The sequence below is a fragment of the Camelus dromedarius genome, chromosome 12, assembly GCF_036321535.1.
Source record: "Camelus dromedarius isolate mCamDro1 chromosome 12, mCamDro1.pat, whole genome shotgun sequence".
NCBI lineage: Eukaryota > Metazoa > Chordata > Mammalia > Artiodactyla > Camelidae > Camelus > Camelus dromedarius.
Genome location: NC_087447.1, coordinates 56,058,541 through 56,074,260, shown reverse-complemented (window position 1 = coordinate 56,074,260; position 15,720 = coordinate 56,058,541). Strand labels below are relative to the sequence as shown.

At 41.6% G+C, this 15,720-nt stretch overlaps 1 protein-coding gene across 22 annotated transcripts in view; it reads left to right on the top strand.

Annotated features, from left to right (window-relative positions):
• Positions 1-15,720, top strand: part of DLG2 (discs large MAGUK scaffold protein 2) — a 1,729,700-nt gene that overhangs the window by 1,698,244 nt on the left and 15,736 nt on the right. For 14 of the 22 annotated variants that reach the window (XM_031460460.2, XM_031460455.2, XM_031460454.2 and 11 more), the window contains 3 exons: positions 1,267-1,366; positions 12,891-12,941; positions 13,893-13,994. In XM_031460460.2, the coding sequence (XP_031316320.1) occupies positions 1,267-1,366; positions 12,891-12,941; positions 13,893-13,994 (253 nt within the window). Of the gene's footprint in view, positions 1-1,266; positions 1,367-2,203; positions 2,250-12,890; positions 12,942-13,892; positions 13,995-15,720 lie in introns of all 22 variants that reach the window. The other 8 variants (XM_031460461.2, XM_031460456.2, XM_064492763.1 and 5 more) reach the window with 1 other exon arrangement.

Sequence of the window (15,720 nt, the reverse complement as noted above, 5' to 3'; positions counted from 1 at the left end):
GAAATTACCAAGACTTGCATGGCTCATAGCTTATAAAATGACAGTGAACACATTTCTCAAAGAAGAGCCCCAGAAAACATTGGTATGACAGCAACAATTGGGAATCAGTGACATTTTCTTGAGGAGTCTTCTAGGCAAATATCTGATATTGACTTGAGTGAATAAGTTCTAATATATGTATTCTGTTACGTCTGTCTGCATTATTTTTAACTCAACCTCATTTGAGCTAAGGGAATGGTTTACATTTTTAAAAACAGTCTTTCTTCCATTATTTCTTATCAATCAGTATATAGATAAGTAGTTGTTATATCTACTTGCCTGAGTAAATATCAAGTTAATAACTCTTTAGCAGAATTTTTAATAGATTTTGGTTGATGGTGTCCTGACTGTCACCAACTAGCTCTGCAATATTGGCAAGGGACTCAACCTCTCTATGCCTCTGGCCCCCTGTCCACAATTGAGGGCTTGGAGCTCAATTATCTTTAAAATCTCTTTTGAATGAAAATATAATACTATAATTATCTAATATCTGTGTGTGAACTATAATTATCATATATCATAATTCTACACATATCTCTGTGAGGTTTTCATTAAATTCAAGCTGAAGTAACTCAAATTCAAGTTATTTAAAAAGACATCCAGGGGAGTGAGGGTAGGGCTCAGTGGTAGAGCATGTGCTTAGCATGCGCAAGGTCCTGGGTTCAGTCCCCAGGACCTCCATTAAAAAAAAACAAGTTTTTAAAAAAGATGTCTAGACACTGATGTGCCTAGTGTCTCTAGTAAAGTCTTTTCTACCTCCTGATAATGATGATGATAAAGATGACCTCTGTATAGCACTTTCTGTTTATACTGCTTGAGATGAGTCTCACAACCTAAGATCTGATAGCATGATTCTCATTATGCAGATGAAGAAGATACTGAGGTTCAGAGGATTCAGTTACCTGTCTAAGGTGATAAACTAGCAAGTTACAGAGCCAGACAGAGACTGAGTCCTCTGCTTCCTAAATTTAATACTCATTTCCTACATTGTAATTTATCTGCAACTAGTCTTTTAATTAGGAGATAATTTTTCCAAGGTGTCATTATTCAGAATTTACACTCCTGGAAACCAAAATCTGCCTTTAGGGACCCTCCCACAGCCCTTTAGACTACCCACTTGCGTCACTACAGCTCTCTCTGCTTTTACAAACTAGTTGTTTTGTCAGCATGAGTGTGACAACAATTAGACGTCCCCTGTTTTTGCCCCATGCCTTTTCTCCTTCACAGTCATTCAATGACAAGCGTAAAAAGAGCTTCATCTTTTCACGAAAATTCCCATTCTACAAGAGCAAGGAGCAGAGTGAGCAGGAAACCAGTGATCCTGAACGTAAGTAGATTCTCGAAGAGAATGTCACCTGCAACACAAGAGAAAAAAAAAATCCTTCACGGGCAACACGCATGATGTAGGCTCCCCCACGCCACACGCCTAGGCAAACAAACACGGCAGGCAGGCAGGTCAGGGCTTACTACTGTGACCAGTGTTTGGCTGCAGTCTGGATCCTTCCCTGGATGGAGCTCTTCTTTGCAAAACGCATTGGAGAGGGACCTAACCAAGTGGGGACTTTGCGTCCAAACAGCACTTACCTGTGACCAGGACTGGGTCTGGTTTGCCTTTTCTATCGTGCAACTCTCTTAAGGGCTTGAGACAAATTCTTTTCTGGACAGAAATATTGGATTCCATTGCCACAGATTTTTTTTTTTTTTTTGAATGCTAGCTAATTGGGAGCAAGTAAAGTTCCTGTGTCGCTTACTAGCATTTGTTCACTCCTTCCCTCCCAGCAAATATTAAACACTTACTGAGCAGCGAGCTTGTATTGGGTAGATGCTCAATCTAAGAATTGGCCATGAAACTCGGAGTGGATTGTTGCTCTCCGTGGTATGTGGCTGTGGCAATATTGACAGTGGGCAAAAATGGCGTTTGCTGACTTTTTCTTTTTCGGTAAAAATCTTCTGCTTAAACCTTGGGAGTTGCTTTACGAAGCCTTGAATCTCAGCCCAGGAGTTTGGGGTGAAAGTTGTTTCTGAAGAAGAAAGTGCGGGATCCAGATTGCTCAGGCAACACGGTCTGTCATGGTAGTATCCATTTCAACTCCACTGACTTCTTCCTTCCTCTTCCGTGGCTGTTCTCCCTCTCTCATTGCTCTCTCTGGGGACTTCCATGCAGGACATCCCCGGATTAGGTGACGACGGTTATGGAACAAAGACTCTGAGTAAGTTCCCAGGAATGGTCACTGTAACTTTTCTTTTCTTTTTCTTTCCTTTTGAGTTTGGCTTTTGTTCCTTTTCTTGAGGGCCTTTCACTCCTAGCATGCACAAGATACGAGTTTTATTTGTTACCTAGCTGTGAATGCTCCTACAAAGTAATTTTCAACCGTTTTGTTCTGCATGTCAGCATTGAAAAGCAAACTGTGTCAGGCACTGTAACTTCTGTTGCAGTTCACACCTTCCCTTTCTGACCGTGTGCTATGACTGAGCAAACATGGTCCCAGTGCCAACCGTGGCATCCCTTGCTCTGCCGCCTAATACCTCCCAGAGAGCAAGAAGCCATGTTGAAAGAAAGGGCGAGCTAAATGTTCTACAACAGGAAAGCAGAAACGTACTTTATGTTCTTCTGGCTTTTCGCCCAGACATATTTAATGATCTTGCCAAATTCCGTAACTGGGTTGTACTTTGCTATTAGTAAAGGAGCTATTTTGTCGTCAAAAGGAACATGCATTCTCAAAAAGTAAATATTAAGCTCTTTGATCTTCCATGAATAATTCTTTGCTATTAACTTTGAACGATTTTTTTTTCTGACTTGCAGTGATCCTGCTTGAAACGTTTGTATGATAAAGTTTTAGATATGTGTTAATATGTTTTTCCATCAGTGATTTGTTAGCTGCATTGCATAATCAGAGCTTCACTTTATAGTGTAGAATGGGACGTTAAAAATATATTAAACTTTTGTAATTTCCAGTTATTAATGCCTTTAGTCTGTCTCATTGCACTGAGTATTAAAAATAATAATCCTGTGTATTAATATACTTTAGTATGATTTTTCTCTTTAATACTAACTCCACCTTATAGGCACCAATGAAATCAGAACAGAGCTTTGTGTCTTTTGCAGCTGTGTCACATGTGCATTTTTCTTTGTTTTGTTTTACTTTAACAGCTATGGGCAATATTTTTAGAAGCTGTTCATTCCGTTGCTATAAAGCAAAATAACATTGAGCTGGACTTTGTTTTCAAGAGCTGGTTATATAACCCTGCATAATGATACCCTTCATCCTTCAAATTGTTAATTTGGACTTTTTTTTTTAGATATGCATATTTAGAAAAGAAAATCTGATCAAGAGTAACTGCTGATCTCCTTAAAGATGAAAACTTTATCTTTGAGTCTCTACATGGAATATGTCGTGAGATTTTTCCTAAATTAGTGGCTGAAGTTCAAATATTGATTTCAACATTATCTGGATAGTATCAAGTATCACCAGAGAGAATTTCCAAATTTTCAACTGAGTGGGGATGAGTAGTATTTTAATATATTATTAATAAATGAACATCACTAAAAGGTAGTTGCTACTGGACAGTCAAATATAGAAGTGACCCCCTTTTAAATCCAGAATGTGCAGAGGTTTTTTGCTCTTTAAAAACTGAGCAGATTTCACTAGGTAAAGTGATTTGCCAATTAGTGCTATTGGTAGCCATAATTTGGACTTTAGCCGGACCATATTTTAAATTTCTTTTTACCTACAAAACACAAAAATTCTGTTAAACAATATCTTGATGTTAAAAGAGATTGGTCGTTAAATAAAACACCACATGGTTCTAGATTTTTCTATAGTATAGCTTCATTTTAGATTATTCTTAGTAAATAATAAATAATAATATAGTTTTTATAAAAATCAAAAACAAGAAAAACCTGTCATCTTCATTTCAAGGTACCTGATAATCACTCACACGAAGATGTACCAATATTGGGTGTGTACTTTGACTTTTCAGTAACTAAAAACAAATTTGCACTGATTCATCCACACTTCTTTCCCAAGTGCCCCTTTGCACTTGTAACTTGTGTACCTAAATGAGCAATACAGTTCTGGTCAAACACCAATACAGAGAAAAATGATTCGGGCGAATTTAACCCATGCTTTGGTTTTCATTAGTTTTATGTTATAGAACTAATCCATCCATTAACTAACTCAGTAGTGAGAGTCCTTTCACAATCTTCACGTGTATCAACAGATCATCACATAGTTCACTTTAAAATACATTACAGTTTCATTTGTCAGTTGTCCCTAATGAAGCTAAAAAACTAAAACTAATCCATCCAATTGGCAAAAATCTATAATAGCAAATACATTTTAAAGCACTCTTTTTTTTTTTTTTTACCGTTAGAGAATAATGTTATATATTCTTTTCCTTTTTTCTAAAAATGTCTGATAGTTGTCACTTTTTTAAAGCTGAAGTTATTGCTAATGGGCTTCAGAAATCAAATAGCCACATATTCTTTATTCAATTAGCCTGATATACAAAGAAGTTGATAAGTTGATGAATTTATCTTCTATAACTTAAATAGTATAAATGAAAGGAAATGATTTGGGAAATAAAAGCTCCAATTCTGACACATAACCAATATATCTCTGTTATGCTAGCTAAATTGTATTTTTATGAAAAAAACAGTTTGAAATATCACTGTATACTTGTACAGTCATTCAACATGAATTAAAAACATACTTCGTGCCAGGACCTGCACTGGGTATCAGACCATTCATCTCCTGCCTGTTCCATTCCTTCAGAACCTAATTGCTATCCAAGCAAGAATCTTAAATTAAAGCAAAGAAATATTGAACTGATTCATCAAACATTTTTCAGTGACTCATTTCTTCCTCCAAGAATTTCTCCACATTCATGATGCAGGACAGATGTTCAGCGATATCTTCCATCTTGCCAATTAGTTTACAAAGTATTTAAATAGAAATAAAATTCCAAGGATTCCAAGGATCAACTGGCAGTTTGAAACGCAGTGTTCCTGCAAAACACCTAAAGGCAAAACAGAGAAACAAAAAGCCTGCAAGAAAACATCCCTCCCTGCATGTCAGAAGCTCCTGAATTCATAGTCAAGAGCATCCAATTGAGATAAATTGACCTCTAGTAACAAGAATCTGGAAAATCAAAGCTACATGAATTAGTCAAAATATTTATGAAAAGAAAAGTACTTAGATGGACAGTATGCATTTTTTGTAATTAAACATACTTTCCTGTTTGGGAAAAAGACACAGCAGTCAAGTAGTAGCTTCCTGGAAAATGGAGATAAAGTTTTCATCTTCATCTTACCCGAGTTTTCTTAATGCGTCTCTTCTGCGGCCTCTTAACTTGCCTTCGCTCACGTTTCTAGTAGCCTTGCATGGTGTTCCTTTAAGTTCTGGCTGCTCTCCAATGCTTGGTATCTCTTTAATTTGCTGTGCTGTTCTTGCAGAACATGTGTCTTCTAATGCCAGCGATAGCGAAAGTAGCTACCGTAAGTTATTGCTTTGGTTGGTGGTTCTTTTCTTTGCAATTGCCCCCTTGCCTGTGGTGGTCATGTCAGATTTTTGCTGTCATTGTTTTTCAATCACTGCCCTTTACCATCCTCATCCAAAGCAAATGGCTTGAAACGAAATCATCATTTGATGTGGAAAGATACAAAAGACACTAGAGCCATTGGTGGACTCATGATTTGTGCGAGTGGGCACATTCTTGCTAATAAATGATTCCAACCTCAGCTGGCTGTGACCTGGTGGTGCAATTCTCCCAGAGAAGGTGGGAGGAAAGTTCAGCCTGGTGGATTTTGACATTGTGTCCCTCAAAATAATTTAAACTTCTTGCAGAAAGGTTGAAAAGTCATCATGGTTTTATTTTTCTTCTCATTTTGCCTTTTCCTTTCTGTTCCTGGTTCCCCTTTACAAGAGAAATCTTGATAAATTATTGTGTTCCTTTTAAATCGAGCATGAACCTTGTATATCTCTTCTCTCCCTGATTAGTATTTTAAGGTAGATACTATGTTATATCTAACTTTATATTTTGATGGTTGGGAAGAGATGAAAAAGTTTCATCCTCTAATGTTGAAGGAACTCACTTTTTGTTTAAAAATGAACAAATCATGGATCAGAAAGCTTAACTGAAAAGGTAGGTAACTATTTAAAATTTATTTCTGGTTTTTGTTTGGTCATCTCAAGCCATTTGCTTAGAGTATAAAAATATTCACCGAATGCCAAGCACATCCTTTTTAACTGCTCTTGTGGTTTCTTACCACTTACTGGTTTTTGGTGACTAAAATAAGTACATATTACTGCTGGGATCCTTGCAATTTCTGTAATATTTATTTGTAGTCTTTAGTGAAATGGGTTACTCAAAGAGCATTTGCTGAGGATATTAGAAAATTGCAGGCCCAATACCTATGACCCTCTGCTACCAAAGCAGAAACTGATTGGAGAGTTTTTTGTGTCTTTAGGGGGTTTTGTTTGTTTGGTTTTTGCTTGAATATTGTACTAATTGAAAACTAGAATAGAAAGATAGACTAGCTTTTGTTTGTTTTTTGTTTTGGTTTTTCTCCATTACAGCATGGTACTTTCCAAAACCATGCCTTTTTTGAGGTGAAGTGTCAGATCCTGTTCTTGGAGTATGACAAATTCAATTTGAATCTTGAGAAAGGCTTTGGATAATCAGATTGGTGGAAAAATAGGGGGGAAAAAAACACTAAGAGGAAAGATGACAGATGGAGGAGGTAGGGGCCAGAGGAGGAAGTTGAAATACACCACAGAATGAAAGGAAAAAAATTGTGGTGAGATCCTTGATCAACCAAATAATATTAAAAACCCCTTATTTTCTTCCTCAACAGAGTGGCAAGTCCTATTGACCAAAAGAATAAAAGGGATCTTGTCCTCAACATGATCTCTAACATTTTTACATTCTTCCGACTCTTAAAATTATGATTATCCCAAATTGGGAAAATGTTTGCCTCCCCATCTTTCATTTGTTTTTAAAACAAAGAGACCTGGTTAAGAAGTGACCAAAGATTGTCTTCCTGATGCCTGAGATACCTGTAATTTAGTGTAAGGAAAAATATAACTCATTTGTTGGGTTTCATGGAGATCCATGGCACTAGTTTCTTTGATGTTCAGTTTTTGATTTTTAAGGGTTACACTTCCATTTGGTACACCCAGGTACAGAAAGGGAAAACATCTTAATCTTGTTCTTTCAATCCTTTTTATGGAAAGTACGTAAGAACTACCTTTTCCTTTGGAAATCCTTTTTAGAATATTTCAGAGGTCCTTCTCTTCTCCTTCAGAAATGGGAATGTTCTTCTCAGGATTATTAAGTTACAAAAATTACATCAAGGCCCTCAGCTGCTTGACAGGTTTTTGATTACAGTGCTCCAAGATGACATCCATAATTCTTTTCACTCTCAAATAGTAGGTACCTTTGAATGTTTGTTGAATGAATAACGGAAACATTGCAGGCAGCTTGAATTATCTATGAGAAGAGAGAAGAGTTGGAACTGGACTCTACAATATTCCTAGAGAAAATGTGAGGCCTGATCATCTCTACTGGTTTGAGTCTCATCTGAGGGAACAGAAAGTCAGCCACTCAGATTGCTTTCTTTACAAATGAAAGAAAGTAGAGCCTTAGTCATAGCTTAGAGGGAAAAAATGGTATTTCTTTCTCCAGGATGGCAATATGCAGAATTACAGAGGAATATGCATTAGTTCATTCAGCATCCACTATATGTCATGCTCTCTAACAGGCATCTTAAGACCCAAGATGAATCTCAACAAACTCTGGAACTCAGCACACATACAATGAGAGAGACAGAGAGCCACCCATTGGTGGCTGTTTCTAGAATAAGTCTGGCCCAAGAATGGTAGGGCTTCAGAGATGATTTCAAAGAGGAAGGAGGCTTTGAGCTGAGCTTTGCGAAGATGAGGCACTGGCCAGCTCCATAAGTTGCCTTTCCAGTAAGGGCAGCAGCATGACAAAAGACACAGAGGCCTGGGACAGACCTGATTTCTAAAAAGTGCCATTTTGAAATCAAAGCAGATTGAGATTTGCTATTGAATTCCTGGCTTTTGCTATAATTATGACTAACTTTTATGTTTTGTGAATAGCAGTAGAAACAAATGCAAAAAAGGCCCTTTTTCACTCATGTCCAGGTTTAATTTTTTACTCTTAGAACCATTCCACGTGCATTTGGGGACAAATGGCTAAAAAAAAAAAATGATCAGCAGTTAGAAACAAAAGCCCAGGCTCCTGTGTTTCACAGCTCCAGAGGGCACCATTCACACTGCATTCTGGAGTTACACATTGTGCCAGCCTTACCTGAAAGCCTCATATGTTTTCCGAGTTAGACACATACGAGTTTACCCAAACCTCTATTTCTAATAAATAGCTCAGACCTTTGCAGCACCATCTCAAGAATTACAGAATAATTTTCTCCTAATTTCAGCTATATGGGGTTCAAAGATGCTCAAAGTCCAGCTACACTGAGGTTCAGAGTGCGCTAGCTAAAGTGCAGTTTGTGGTTGTTTTGTATCCCTTTCATTTGCCCTTATATACGGAGGCAGTAAGGACCAAGTAGCTGTAATGAAGACCTTGCAAATCTCTACAAGCTGAAGACTTGCCTTCCTGAAAGCTCAGTAAAGCTTCTCATCTCATTATAGATATAGGGGAGCTGATGATTAGCCTTCTAACCCATTGGTGCTCCTCAGTTAAGTAGGATTTTTCAAAACAAGAATCTTGAATAAATGATCCAAGTGTAATTGAGGTACTGAAACAAGTAGACCTCAGACTTCCCCTCTGGAATCAGTCAAAATGGTGCCCATCTTCTCCATTCTCCACCCTTCTCAAGTGTAGCCCTTATATTTCCCTTAGTTCTTTAGCCTTTACAAAGCAGTTTTTATTATATCTGTTATTAGATAAATTAAAATACGAGACATACCTGATATTACTACCCCATTCCACAGTGAGGAAGCTGAGCTACAAAAAGCTACTTGGCTCACTGATATGATGGCAATGCAAGTCCAGCCGAGATATTTTAATTCTGAAACTAATGCGTTTTCACTCTTCCCTATAGTTTGTAATCCAAGTGTCCTCACATTTTATCCAGCACATTTCAAGCATTTCATACCACTTATCAAATTAATACAAGCAGCAACATTTATATAGTGTGACTCTGTACTAGGCCTGATTTTAAGGGCTCCATGCATAGTAAGTGCTTTCATCTTCTAAAGATCCTATGAAGACACTGAATCACTAATTCACTATGTGACCGTGAAGGAATCACCGAGCATCTTTGAACCTCAGTTGTCTCCTCTGTAAAGTGAGTAGCTTGAGTTAGAGCAGAGAGATGGGAAACTGATGTTAATCCAGATCGCACCTTGGGCCATCTGGTATTAGCTGCCTGAAGAACCATATTGAAATGTGTTGAGACCAAGTGAGGCTCAGCAGCAGTTCAGGCCGTGCTGGAAGCGTCATGCGTGTGGAGGGGGCCGCATCGCGTGCTGCAGGCTTTCCACCTCTGAACCATGGGAGCTCCAAGCCCTTTCTTAGCGCTAACCTTGGGTGGCTCGGGAACTAGGTCTAGTTTATTCTGCATACTTAGCCGATGCAGGCACTGAACGTTACATTTAGAACATTAGACGTCCTGCCACTGGTCTTCAGTGCCCTCCTTTCTCTTTTCTAGTTTTGAAAAATTCCTACAGAACAACCACCTGTTTTTCCCTCTCAGGAGGGCCTGTTAGGTTCTTACTCCGAGCCCCTCTCCTGGTGACTTGCCTCAGTGTAAAGGCGGCGTTTGGTGGAGAGGCCTCCAGTGGCCTCCGCGAAGACTCGGCAGGCCGCAGGCGGCCGCCCCCAGCGCCGCTCTCCCGCCTCCTGCCACACGGCTGCCAAAACAAGACCAAGTCATCATTTGTCCCCTGTGTCAGCTGTTATTTCTAGGTGCCAACACCTCCTGGGTAAAAAAACAGAGAAACTAGTAAGGATGACTATTTTATGGTGATGACACAACAGCATGTTAAAAAAGAGAGAGAGAGAGTTGGTGTTTGCAGATGGAGCCCCTTATGGCCTGTCAGTGAGCTGACCCGGGTTCAGCTCCTCCCTCTGCCACCCACCCTTTGCTCGTTTGTCAGTTCTGCCGCTGCGTCTCAGCCCCCACAGAGAGTCCTACATCTCTGGCGTTTTTGAGACAGTGCCATATACTCAGCAAGGAGTCCAAAAAGATGTGCTTTTAAATCTTGACTCCACTACTTACTCACTGAGGAAACAGGCCCCATCTTTGAGCCTCAGCTTCTTCATCTGTAAATTGGAGATCATCAGAGCACCTGTCGCCAAGGAAATGGCTGTGAAAAACAGGAGGCGGCAGCCGTGAAAGCCTTCTGTTGCCTGTAAGGTGCTATACAGACGCAAATTAGCTTTCCTCCATTGCTGTGACTCTGTTCCCTCCCCTTCTTAGTCTCTTTCCCACTGCTCGTAGGGCTTTTTGTTCTTGAACGTGAAAGTGAAAATTGGTTTGAGGCGCTGGGTTCGCAGCTATTACGTAATGCCAGCTGCCGTGGCACCTCTGCGGGCTTCCTCGCACAGTCCCTGGTTGTCACCAGGTCTTTAGAATCAGGATGGGCCTTGCCGTAGGGATGCCGTCACTGCTGTCTGCCAGTCTTACTGCTCTGAGCAAGAACCAGCGCCTCTTGTAGGTTAGAAAGTAATGCAAAAGGCAGTGGCTCAATGAAGAACTACGGAACTCCCTAACAAAGTTAATCAAAGCTGTGTTGCTTTCTCCTAGTTTCCTCAATCACAAGTTGTACATACTGGCACCAAATAATTTATTTAAGGTTTGCTTGTAGAATGTCCCATCAGCATGATTTGCAAGGCCTTTGGAAAGAGATTTCTGTGGGAACACGAGGTGTTACATTTATTTAGAGAAAGCCACTCTTCTGGAAAGGAAAGCATATAGACAGAAACACAAAGTAGAGCCTATCTTTGGCTTCGCTGCTCATTCTGTCTCCTGCCACTAAAATCAGAATGCAGATTCACTGGCCTCTTTATGTTTAACACCAGGGACACAGTGGTAACTGTGGTCTGGGGTTCCCAGGCTAGAGATGAGGCCTAAGTATCCCCTGATGTTTAAACCCTCTGTTATCCCAGGGTCAGGATTCTCCTCTCACATGTTAATCATCCCATGGGGACTGCCCTGAAAGTTAGTCTGACTTTGCGGTGTCGGTCTGCCGTGCTTCGCTCTCTAAAGCTGTGCTTTTACCCCAGCCATTTTTATACTTAACTTCAGAATTCCTATGACCACTACATGTCTCAGGGTTTAGATGACAGGGGCTTAGCTATCAACTACCTTTATTATTTTTTGGCCCAGCCTCTATACATTTCAGTAGTTTCATTTATTAAAAGAGAGTCTTTTTTTTCCTGTATAAAAAAAAAAATCATGAATCTGATTCCTCACATACCAAACCCCTGCCCAGATGTGGGAAAATCCCCTGAACATTTCTGGAGCCTCCATAGTAGGTTCCACTCAGATGGAGCACCAGTGCCCAGGCTCCATGGCTTTTGGAAGTAGCTCAGAAATAGCCTCGCAGTGCTTTTCGGAGCGTGGACCCCGCCTGCGGGTGACATAGGATGTGATATAGGCCTGAGGCCATTTCTCATGCTTGAAAAAGGCAAGACACTCCCCCCGGCCCAGGGAAGGCATCTGTACTGCACAGTTCTATCCGTAGAGTGCTTAATTTCCCAAAATCAGTTGTCATTGTCAAAACTGTTGGTCATACTAACTCCTTTTATGAAATTAACTCACCCTCCTGAGGCTGTGGCTGTTGGAGGAGGAGCACGTGACACTGACAGACTGTGAGTGTATTTTGGGGTGATGAGGAGAAAAAGCAACGAGACCCCTTGCCCTTTGGTTTGAGGAAGAACTACCTCCTATCACGCTCCTCTGTAGAAAAGCACAGAGGTGGGGAGGTGCTGCCCCACCAGGAGACCGTCGGCCCTGGGCCCAGAGCAAATGCAGGAGTAGAGCCTTCGAGGTTTGCAGCTGTAGACGGCTCGTCTCATGCCTCGATCATCAGCTGGGCAAAATTGATGACTGAGAAAAACAACTGCCTAAAACCAATGTACTTTCCACAGTTGTGTGTTGACCTGAGGCTCACCACGAATCAGGCTTGTAGCAGGTGGCACTGGAGGGGCTGACCCTTCTGCTGCAGTGTCTGTCCTTCTCTTTCCAAAGTTTCAAGGCTAGTTTAGCAGCAGTTATAACTAGTGATTTAGGGTCTTCCTCAATTTTTTATCTTCTTCGTTGACCCAGCATTTTCTTGATGAATTAGCATTAGAGTAAAATCCTCAGCACCCTGGAGTGTGTGCTGAGGATGTTTTTTGTCTCATAAGTGAAATGAGCAGAACAATGTGCTTCTTTAGGGAATACAACGGAAGATGATAGAAAGGTCCAGAAGTTCTGGTAGTGTAGCAGCCAGCTATTGGCTGGACCCTCTCCTTGAACTCAGCAGGTTCCTTTTAAGTAGGAATGCTGGGGGGGAGGCCACAGTGCTCCGTTTCTCCATGTCAGACGGAAGGCCGTCTCTGAGGTCACCGCCCTGCAGAACTGCGGGCAGCCAGCCTCCAGCTGCTCCTCAGAGATCTGGCCATCGATCACCCGACACTGGAATAGTGTGGAACAGTTTTCTGAGGCTGAAGTGATTTGGGGAATGGTTCAAGGAGGGAGAGAGCAGGGAAGATTAACCTTGCACTGGGTCTATTTCTGGGGTTACAGAGCAGGGCTTGTAGCTGGGGTATATGACAGGTTGTTAGTCCACTGTAATTTTCCTTTCTTCTCTTCTCAGGAGGCCAAGAAGACTTCATTCTTTCTTATGAGCCTGTCACAAGGCAGGAAAGTAAGTTTCCCAGCGTACTCTGGTTCCTGCTTTCCAGGCCATAACAGGTGACACCATTACAGGAAGGCAAGAGTGAAGGAGTAAGGAAAGTAAACTGCTTAATACTCAGCAGGCCCCAGACCAAACGCCGCTCTCTCTTTGACCCCGTGACCAAGCAGACAACTTCCCTGCTGCGCACGGGCAGCGGCAGCTCCCAGGAGGATGGCACTGCCCTGCCGATGCGTGGTCCTTACTGGGAAGGACCACATGTGAACCACAAAGAGCCCCACCACCAGGATCCGTGGATAAAACCTCCCGGGAGGTGGACATCAGCTCAGGATTGAGAAGGGCTTTCCAGCAAGTCGTCTCCTGGGCTGCTCCAGAAGCCAGGGAGGAGTTTATACAGAGCCTAATGGCTACTGACAAGGGCATTGCCGAGAAAATTCAGGCATCAGAGGAGGCGTTTGTACCAAATGAACTTTAGAGTTCCTTCCAACCCCCTGATACAGAGGAATTGGGAAAATCCAAGCAGAGTATGGAGAGTATTTTGAGCTGAAGAAAAGAAATTATAAAAACATAAGGTGTCGTTGCGGCTAATGATTACTTTTAAAAGTCATTGTCCCAACGATGGGCAAATAGCTACTTCGGAATCTTTTTTTCTCCCACTCAATTGACGAAATCCAGTAGTTTTGACATTGTGCAGGCATAACCGAAGACTAAGCAATGCTCCTTGGAATGTTTCTTCTCGTTAACAGACACTGCTGTTGCGGTTCCCTGTTAGTAAATTCCAGAAAGTAGGCCCAGCCAGGATACTGAGTGTTAAACATCTGTTTCCCTGTGCAAGGCTGTATGGGCAGTTCATCCACCGAAGTAACGCCTTCGCAGTTCTTAGCGTTAGGCAGTTTTGCCTTAAGAATCACAGTGGTTTCCAGGCTTTTCTCCTCATCTGCATCTTCCTCTCTGTCTCTGCAGTAAACTATACCCGGCCAGTGATTATCCTGGGCCCCATGAAAGATCGCATCAATGACGACTTGATATCTGAATTCCCTGACAAATTTGGCTCCTGTGTGCCTCGTGAGTATCATTTCTCTTTTCTCTGGAAAAAAAGCTCGGCTCCTTCTGAGATGATAAAATGTAATTCTGTTCCTCCAGTATTCTCTCCAGTGATTCAAATACCGTCAGTTACCTACTATCTGAGCATCTTATTTAATTTTCTCTGCCAAACACGTTTCATCTATGCTGCCATGTATTGTTCTCTATAGTGAGTATAATGAGGTTCTCCAAACTGACTGTGGTCCCGTAGAAGGCAGGGGTGAGTCCTTTGTAACTCCCATAGCATTTAAACTAGCAAAGGATCATTGATAGGCATCAGTGTGCTCTGACAGATGGGTTGAAATGCCACTGAAGCATCTTTTCCCATAGAATAATGTTACTGAACCAGGTTTGTTTGCCCAATGCACAGCAAGCCAAATGCCAGGATGCCGAGGTTTGCAACAGAGAAAGGATTCATTCACAAGGTGGCCAAGTGAGGAGATGGGAGAATGAATCCCAAATTCACCTCCCCGAAGGCGAGGGGCTAGGAATATTTATGGGATAAAGGCGCAGGGTGATCTGAGGTGTGGGAAGCGTGGGGAAGGGTGATTGGAAATAAGGAAAAAATGAGATAATTGTCTTTCTGTACAGGAGCAAGAAAACTACAGGCTTCTTCATGGGATGCATGTTCAGAAAATGGCAGCCTAGCATGTTCTGAGGGTGGAATTTTTGGCCCTCTGGTGTCAAAAGATCACCAAGTGGACACTGGCACATACATGCCCAGTTGGAGGGTCAGTGGTCTTAGCCAGTCTCAGCCAGCTCAAGGTCGAACTGGACACAGCTGACTCCGAATTCCTGAAAAACAGTTCAGCCAAACACCTTATCGTTTAGGCCACGTGACGCTTGGAGAACGTGTGATTGGTTTTTTTGTAGCAACAATTTGAGCAAGCTTGATCAGTGAGGTCATGTTGCAGGTTTAATGGATCTAACTGATGATCACCCTGGGTTACCATAAGAGCGATCAGAAACAAAGCCATGTATTAAAATCATCTCAGGATGACATAGGGCCATGTGTCAATCCAAAACATAATAGCCTGTCCCGAGGGGCTTAACAGTCTCGGACGTTGTGGGGGATGAAGACCGAGATCAGAAGGATGTAACATTTTCATCTGCCCTCTAGGCCACTGCAGATTTTAACCTGCTTTCTTGTCACTGTGGCCAATCATCAGGTCTCCTGGTCCCTCTGATACACCCAGGGCCTCCCGCCCTGTGAGGTTCTGTCTGCCCCACTCCCCACTCGCCCACTTCCGTCTCCACTCCCACTGTGACACACAAAAATGCTTTGATGCTTCCTGTGCATGAAGGCAAACCCACCAGGAAATTTTCATTTATTAGATCACTGAGCTCTTAAATCTGATCTCAACAACTATTTCTTTCTCATTCTGCATTTTTCAAGCTTTATGCTCTGAAGTGTCTCTTACATTTCAGGACTGCAGATGTCACCAGGCACACAGAAAAATAACAAGAATTGCACATGTGCAAACACATGGGCAGGAGGAAATTAGGACTATTGCGTTATTTCGTGAAACTGTCCCCAGCAAGGGTTCTGGGAAGAGATCTTGCCACAGAATATATCCTGAGAGAGACTCCAGATAGAAACCATCAAGGCAAACCCTACTCCATTCATAGCAGCTCCAAGCTTATTCCTCCACTTTTGAAAGAAAAGGAAAAAAAAAAATCCTTAAGCACCGTTTTCACTTCCCCTCCA